The sequence below is a fragment of the Cibotium barometz genome, chromosome 24, assembly GCF_041138505.1.
Source record: "Cibotium barometz isolate CiBa-2024 chromosome 24, ASM4113850v1, whole genome shotgun sequence".
Taxonomy (NCBI): Eukaryota; Viridiplantae; Streptophyta; class Polypodiopsida; order Cyatheales; family Cibotiaceae; genus Cibotium; species Cibotium barometz.
Genome location: NC_141069.1, coordinates 32,235,501 through 32,244,351, shown reverse-complemented (window position 1 = coordinate 32,244,351; position 8,851 = coordinate 32,235,501). Strand labels below are relative to the sequence as shown.

Below are 8,851 nucleotides of genomic sequence, written 5' to 3'. Positions count from 1 at the left end.
ACAACTTGAGTGTAACTATAGTACTTATGACAAAGAATTGATCACTATTGTTTATCATCATTAAAAATTTGGAAGCATTATCTTATGCATTAAAATTTTGGAAGCATTATCTCATGGGATCTGAGTTTATCATTAAAACTGATCAACGAAGTATAAAATATTTACTTTCTTAACCGTTAATGTCATATTGACATATTAAGTGGGCATCTATTATTCAAAGTTTTTAGCCAGCTATTTAATATACACCTGGTCATGAGAATGTTGTTTGTTGATGCTTTGAGTAGGAGACTTAGCATTAATAATATATCCATTATTGAGGGGATTTCTTTCGATAACATGAAAGGAACCTATCAAAGTGCTTCTGGTTTTTTTTATGTATACAACAAGCTGAAAGACAATGATTGGTTACCTCATTTGGTTATTTGTATAATGATGGTTTTCTTTTCTTTTAAAAGAAGTTATGCATTACTAGACCATTTATTAAGTTATTATTAAAGAATCTCATCAACCGCCTTGTTTCATCTACTTTGTAAATTGTTGCCAAAGATTTCTATTGGCCTAATATGCATCAAGATGTTGCAAAATTTATTTTAATTTCTTACTTGTCAAAAGATTAAGAGTCATAAAGGAAATAAATTTGGTTTGCTTATGCCATTACCTATTCCTAGTGAGCCATGAGAACAAATGAGTATGGTTTTTACTACTGGTTTTCCTTTTATTTCTAATAAAAATGATATGATCTTAGATCTTATGTTTCATCTCAACCTAATAAGTGGGATAAGTATTTGCACATTTTACAATTTGTACATAATAATTGTCCTCACACTGCTACTAAGAAACCACCATTTGTATATAATAATTGTCCTCTCAAAGCACCATAGTCTCACCATAGACTATCTCAAATGCAGCTCTATGGTAAGAAAGCACCATTTGAGATCTTATGTTTCATCTCAACCTAATGAGTGGGATAAGTATTTGCACATTTTACAATTTGTATATAATAATTGTCCTTACACTGCTACTAAGAAATCACCATTTGTATATAATAATTATCCTTACACTGCTACTAAGAAATCACCATTTGTATATAATAATTATCCTTACACTGCTACTAAGAAATCACCATTTGTATATATAATTATCCTCTCAAAGCACCATAATCTCACCATAGACTATCTCAAATGCAACTCTATGGTAAGAAAGCACCATTTGAGATAGTTTATGGTAAGGCTTTACCAACTCCTACAACTCGTCTTTCTATTGAGGTTACAAATTCTTTTGTTGGGGACTTTGACCAAATTTATTAGCCAAATTGGAGGGGGAATACGTTACCCGAGTGGGATTTTCTGAGCGAAACCTGTCAAACAACCTCCACACAGAAAAGAATAGCATCACATTCTAAAAAAGCATTCACCATCACGTTTCAAACAAGCATTTGCCATCACATTCCAAACAAGCACATGCCAGCATGGAATTGCATTCTAGTAAAAAATAACAACATTAAATCCTATCAGTGGCCACTACAAATCAAGAGATACTTAAAAGATGCTATAATTCAACGATCAAAGTGCACCCAAGCCGAGGCTAATTATAAAAAGAACCACATCAACAACATCTGCAGATTATGTTGCCACATGGCATCGTCTTCCACTAAGTGCTTGAAATAACTCCACCTTAGTTAGTGCTGCCTAGTGCATGAAATCGTGAGCTACTGAATCCAATCCCAAAACCTGCAAGTAAACGAAGTACAAGTGCTTACATGGTATGTATGTCAGGTGCTTTCCCTCTCGTTTTTTAAAACATTCACACGTGCAATGTAGAAAGTTTGTTTATTGACACTGAGTAGCTCACACCCATTGCTCTAGACCCCTTAGTACTAACGTAGAAGATGTGGGATTCATTGCACAAATAATGGCCTCGCAAACAACATGTGCAACCAAGGTCCTTCCCTTCTCTACACTCTCACGAAACTTATTAGTTAGTCAAGCTCTCCACTTAACAATCTTGCCATCCCTATATTATGGACAAAAAGAACTTGGAATGTTTACATTTGTGCTAGCTTGAGCTGTTTATAGAGGTGGTCCTTCACTTTGAAGCATAAATCCATTTGCTAGGAGCATTTGCACCTCCATGGCTTTGCAAACGTCCCCTCATCCATTGGCCATACCCTAGGCGCCGAACTAGGTGTTCCAATCACATGGCTTTCATCAACATCCCAAGAGTGAGTGGGAGCCGAGTTACAAAACCATACAAACCCCCCACCTACACCGTTGAGGTATTTTTGTCGACCACCCCATAAGAATGGTACAAGCACTCCATCATTTTTGTCTCCATCTCCCTCATTGATGTACAATCCACATCTTCCATTATGTCCTGGAAAATGCCCAAAGCAAGTCATTTTTTTCCCTGGCTCTATCCTTCAAATAGCCCACATTGTTTTTGGCACTTTTGTTTTGATATAGCCACGTGTTTCCCCTCCTTGTGCATGTTTCAGTGCACCTTGTTGCTCGTTCACTGTAACAATCATGTACTCTGGCCTATGGTTGTCTTCTTCTAGGATGACACCTGGATCTGCATGTACTGGTCTTTTTTTGTGAACACTATGCCATTGTATATTTACACATTGCATCTTGGGACACTTTATCCCCATCTCCTGCATAGATGAGTGTGTGAGATCAACCAATCTATTACCTGTAGAAGTACCTGCTCCACGATTGTAAAATTTGTCTGCCATTTCTTGTATGTGTCCCTTTCAAGTATGCATTGTATTTAACACTTCACATAACTGCCATTGCCTTGTCTACACCTGTTACCTCATAGAGTGAAAGCTTGCTCTTATAACCCACACCCACTCTCATGCTTACATGTTTAGCCTCCGAGAGGTTTGTTGTGGGAACAAAAACACCGGACTCATCTTGAGTCACAAACCAAGATCCCCACTGGAATGCCCGGATATGCTACCAAGCCAACCATGTTTCCAACGTGAGAATCTCTCCTAGTATTGCAAGCCCTGACTGCCAAAATTTCTTGATTTCATTTTGCAATTCTCAGCCCCACTACCGGTAAATTCCTCCATTTCCTACATAAATACTTACGATGCTCATGAAAAGGAGGCCGTATACATTTTTGTGTATGCTGCACCATGCTCCGCTCCTAATGAAAAATGCAAGTTCTTTCCTTCTTTGGCACCTTATTATTTAACCCTCCAAAGTAAATAGCATGCATTGCAAGCCATTCTTCATTGGCCTCGTTTGCCACATGAATCCCCAGAATTTTGGTTTCTCATAGCCATTCTCTTACGCCACTTGATTTAGCATCTTCCAAAACTATATTTGTGCATACTTGTCCTCTACTTTAAACTCACATGTAGTTATGGTCAAAAGTTCATGGACATAAGGGTCATACACATGGACAAACATATTTGGCCAACTAGGGACTCTATGGACATGGTCAAAATGCACCTACATAGCCTGTAGATTTCCCCCTTGTCTCATCCTATTGACCAAGTCAAGACCACTTCCACCAGGACCTTTAGTTGACATTTTAAATACATGTGGCTGATGCTGGTCACTCAATCATCCAGGAAAAGCACACTATGGATAAATGGATATCTGCATCTATTTTTTAAATCCAAAACCCTTTGATGTAATGCTTTTGGCTCTTTTGGCATACTCCAAGCATGTTTCTATTCTAAGTTTTGTTTGACAATGGAGTGACATACTCAAGTAGCTCTGCAAACTCATCCTCACTAATCTCTAAGCTGTCAGGTTTCATATCCTCCATCAGCATGTGTAAAATGACATCTGGAGCCACAATTGTCTCCAATTATTTTGTTGTTGTAAAGGGATTCATTGCAACACGAGACAACACCTTCTCCTCAATCTCTTGTTCAACACTCCCGCGAAGACCCACCTCTAAGGGATTATTATGATCACCAAGTTGTATAGCACATCGTGTAGTATAGTCATGGTCTCTTTGGAGACAATAATAAATTACAGTAGGGCATGTGGAGACACACTCTTGAATTTGTGCACAATACTTACATGAAATGTTTCCAAACTCTGGACCAATCAACCCCACAGGGGACAACTCCGTTTTAGTCTTCCTTTCCATTGTGTTTCATTCTAATAATGCAACCTGTAGTAAGAGTAGTCAATATTCACACAACGTAAATGGCCAGAGCATCTACTCAAATGCACGGCACCATCAAAACAATCACTACTGCATGTGGCATACTCCACCCAAGAGTGACTATCATTCTTTTGTTCCATACTAGATTGTAAGATACCACCCATCCTATCACCAGGGATAAGGAGGCATCTCACTCGGTAAGATCAATCCCAACCTATTGTGTGAGCTATCTCATCGGTGTCTCTCCTGGATAATCCGATTTATAAGTAATCTCCACAGAGTTGGGGGTCCTACCGAATATGTCAAGGATCGCTTTTTGGTTTCTAGTCTCTGGAAGGAAACACCTAATTCATCAGGTCCACCCAACCACCCACTTCCCAGTGAGAACCATTCATCTATGAGGTTTACCTAGATTACTAGCCACATTGTTTACTGATGCAAGTTACAACATGATTCATTTATTTATCCTTGTTCACAGGTTCCTTTATCCCTTAATGAATACATTCTTTTCCAATCAAGTTAGCCTACACAGATATAAAGAAATTCATCATAAGAACAACAATAATTTCAAACCCTCGGCATCCTGAGTTTCATCCCTCTCCAATCCCTCGACTCACCAACTCACAAAACAGTCTAGAGCTTAGAACCATCGTGGCAAAAATTCACTCACATAGTAGAACGAGAAGTGTCCCCTTCACCCTCTTCTTGCTATGGAATACCTTTCCAACTCAATATCATTTGCTACGTTTGACTACCTTACACATGACTTAAGTCCACCTCTCAGCATTGGAGATATCCTTGTCTATGGGAGTCCATGATTCCCTTAAATCCAAGCTCTATACACACTTAATTAATTCGGTAATTCATGGCCCATATGAAATTCTTGAATGCTTTGATAGTGCAAAAATCTAGGATTGAGGCCTAAGCTTCCTAAATTACCTCCCAAGGTTAGGGCTTTTTCCTATGTTAATTATTCAAAGAAATCTTGTATCCCATTAGGTAATCGAAAACCTTCAACTAAGCCTAGTTCTTCCTTCCAATGCAAATCCCATCCAAGAGCCTTAATAGCCATACTAGGGAAAAAGTAGAGAAAGTGGGCATCCTTGTGTGACACTTCTCTATAAGATATATTGTTAAGCACATTGCCCATTGATATCTATGTGATACAATCCCTTATCAACAATTGGACTAGGTTCACAAATAAGGGTATAATCCATTGAGTCGTAGCGTTCCAATCGTGAACACCAATTTATTTTGACATATGCTTTCTCAAGGTCCAATTTTAAAAAGATGGTTTACGGGTTTGATTGGTTTGTTGATTTCTCGTCTCTCTCACATAACTATGATTACATCCAAAATGTAGCGATCCTTGATAGAACATATCTGTTCTTGCAAGTCCTTGGGGAGAGATATGGTACTCCATCTCACATTTTCTCTAAAGGGGTTTTTCCAAAGAGGGCCCAAACCGATAAGAGGTTAGAGACTCATCATCATAAGCTCATGAACTATGTGCACTAACTAAGATGGGGTTTACCGACACATGTCGGTTATCGCAAGATGTTACACTAAATTAGTGAACATTTCGCCTTATGGACAGACAATCGGCAACCGGTGCATAACAACTCCACACAGCGGGAGGTTACCGACGCATGTCGGTTATCTGTTTGCGAGCAGGAAAGAGCCATCTGCGTGCTTTTTTTAATGATCACAAGATGAGGAATTCCTCTAAATTGAAGCGAGCATTGGAAATGGTTAAACCTAGCTATTAATTATATGGTGCCATCAGTTGAGCAACAAGGGTCTCATCATATCATTGTCTTCATGGCCAAGCAGGTGGCAGTGCCAAAGGTATCCAGGGGGCGCAGTTGCATCAAAGGCGAAGGCTGTGCCATCTTGAGTGGTAAATCTGATAGCAATTCTGGTCACAATGTAAGGTAAGATGGTTATGGTGTCCTTCCAACCCACCAAGAAGGGCAATGGGCTCTCAGGGTACCCATAAAAGCATGACCCAGCATTAGGGTACTGCTCCTGTATGGAGCAAGTGTCATTTGAGTAGCCCCCCACATCAAATCTCTGCAAATTTATCACTTGGAAATTCACCAGATGTATGTGTATTGGGTGGGCTTCATTTGTCAGATTGATGAACTCCCATATCTCCGTGCTGCCTCTCAACGCTATCTCCGTCGCGGAATCTTTCCACCTCAGGTAGTTCATAAGAAGCTGCACTGGTATGCTCGAGGTGCCGCTGTACACATCCAGCAGCCTGTGTGTCCGGGTCTTTGCAGAGCCTATCAGATTGACCAGACTTGTCTGATTCCTAAGCACTGTAGGGAATGGTGGATCTTCTGTTCCCCGACCGGCTGCTGACGCCGCATCGACGATAAATTTTAGAACAGTCCTTGTGTTGCCTGGACCCCTTGTGCCATCAGGATAAGGAGCCCTGCTAATAAAACAGAGCTTGTGTTTAGTTAATGGTCTTCAGGGTTTGTCTAGTTAATGGTCTTCAGGGTTTGTTTGTTCATATATGGCCACTCCAAGAATAATGGGGGAGGGAGTGGGGGTCTACACATAATGTGATGATGTTGATGAGAACCTTGCCTGGCAGAGTTAGTGAGAATAACTTCAGTTCCTGCTGGGAGATTAGTGAAGTCGATGATTACGTCAGCTCTTTCGGCAGAAGCCAAGAGGATGGTCTCAAGATACTGAGGTTGAGACAAGTAACCGCCATCCGTACCAATTTGGCAAAAGATAAGATTTGAGGCGCTGGATGACTTTAAAGCACAAAACATTCCAATACAGAAAGGTCAACCAAACAATCTGGGAAAGTTATTTGAGTATGTATGTGTGTATATGCTGCACTAATTTGGGCTATACTTGCCTTACGCTCAAATGTTATGTATCCTGTGTATGCTGTGTATGTGTGTGTGTATATGCTTGCAGGAATTGGGGCTATGCTTGCCTTACGCTCATTATACAATAGTACCTACCCATCAGTGGATCCCCGGCTATGGGCAGGGAATGCTCATGTGTAACCAGCCTTGGTATGCAATCAAAGTTAAACCCTGTTTCATCCTTGTGCTAAGCATGTCTGCCTCATGTAACTCAATGGTAAAGCATGTATACCTACCCTACCCCATGCACTAGCAAAGATGATAATGCATGATGAGGCCAATCACATACCACAAGGGAGAGGAGGAGGTAGCGCTCGGTGTTGCCATTGAGCATCCGGAAGCGGTATTTCCGGGGCTGGACATTGAAGAAGGGCCAGATCTTGCCATTGACAACCATGGTATCACCAAAGGAATCTGGGCACCAGACGGGATGGATGGAGGGGGTGCTACCAATGGATGGGAAGCTGATGTGGCCATTGTTGAAGAACCTTTTGTCTTGGAAGACCAAGGGAACCTCATAGGGGCCACTTGGGAGGGCTAAGTTGGCCTCATCATAAGGGGACCTGATGATGTAGAGGCCAAAGAGGCCAGCTGCTATGTTGAGGCGGTTCATGCCGTCGGTGTGGTCGTGGTACCAGAGGGTGGTAGGGGGCTGCCTGTTGGGATACTCATAGTTTTGAGTGATGAAGGTTGGTCCGGCTTCACCACGGGATGTGAACCATGCTTCTGGATGGCCATCTGAATAGCTTGGTACCTCCCCTCCATGTAGGTGAACCACTAAGGGTACCCCTCCCCTCTGTAGCTTTGGGTTCCCCAATGTGTTGTCTATGGGCAAGAAGTGGGCGCTGTCTTCTACGTGGTTTTCCCATGTTACCCTTGTGGTCACCCATCTCCTTGCCTGTATGCAATCACCATAAAACAAGAGCTTAGGCAAGGATAACAAGGAAACAGTAAAACACATGGATACTACTGGTGCTATCTTTACCTCTAGAGTGGGTCCAGGATAATGGGCAGTCTCCTGTGAGGTCCCAAATGCATAGAAGGTGGTGCTTGGTAGATCTCTATGAAGCTTCTGTTTAGTGTAAACCACCAACCCATCCGCCGCCGCCGCACCCCCCCCCCCCCCCCCCAACACACACACACACACACACACATTAGACCTTGTGATTGAAGTAAATTGGTAAAAACAAAAACAACAGCATTAGACCATGCAATCACAAGTCTAGTAGTTAAAGGACATAATTAACTGAACTTAGCCTCACTACCTGATTACCTAGATACAATTGATTAAATCATCAAACCCACTTTAATGTAATGGATTAAAATGATCAATTGATTAAACCCACTTGATTGGATTGATTAATTTTACTTGATTGATCTTGTAAGCTCCCAAGGTAATTGGCAATCCTCTTCCAACGTCCAAGACTGGAGGGATGGTAAGCTCTTCCACAAACATGTCTAATTGTGGGCTGCTTGGCTCATTAAAGCAAATTACAGCTGGATCAGCTGCCATAATTCTCATTAGCAAATCACTCCACATAATCTTGGATATTATGGCAAATGCTATCAGGAAAGCTGCCCATCTATACCCTCTAATGCTTATCAAAACAGCCATGGTCCCAAAAGGCTTGGCTATGCCACCTTAACAGTACAACCACCACCACCACCACCACAACAGAAAATTAGCAGTCATTTTTTCCATGGACAACAAGTGGGCTGCTAGCAATATTCTTTTGTGAATGTATCGTCTCAGCACAGGTATGTTTGTTTTTTTCTTTTTTTTTAATGAGAGAATTAAGCCTACCTTGCTTGCAATCACAAAGGGCGTG

General features: G+C 41.2%; 1 protein-coding gene across 1 annotated transcript; it reads right to left on the bottom strand.

Annotated features, from left to right (window-relative positions):
• Positions 1–5,821: 5,821 nt before the first annotated feature.
• LOC147625195 (multicopper oxidase LPR1 homolog 1-like) lies at positions 5,822–8,535 on the bottom strand. Its single transcript, XM_086817955.1, has 5 exons — positions 8,392–8,535; positions 8,008–8,094; positions 7,312–7,920; positions 6,730–6,902; positions 5,822–6,571 (listed from the first exon to the last, which is right to left on the bottom strand). The coding sequence occupies exons 1-5, from the start codon at positions 8,533–8,535 to the stop codon at positions 5,914–5,916; spliced, it is 1,671 nt and encodes a 556-aa protein (XP_086674081.1). The 3' UTR covers positions 5,822–5,913.
• Positions 8,536–8,851: the final 316 nt, after the last annotated feature.

Excerpts from the sequence above, each read along its gene's own strand:
- LOC147625195 (XM_086817955.1), bottom strand. The coding sequence starts at position 8,535 with ATGGCAGCTGATCCAGCTGTAATTTGCTTTAATGAGCCAAGCAGCCCA. Across the intron at positions 8,095-8,391 it reads GAGCTTACAAGATCAATCAA|AAGCTTCATAGAGATCTACC; the intron begins GTAAAATTAATC and ends TACACTAAACAG. Across the intron at positions 7,921-8,007 it reads ATCCTGGACCCACTCTAGAG|GCAAGGAGATGGGTGACCAC; the intron begins GTAAAGATAGCA and ends GATTGCATACAG.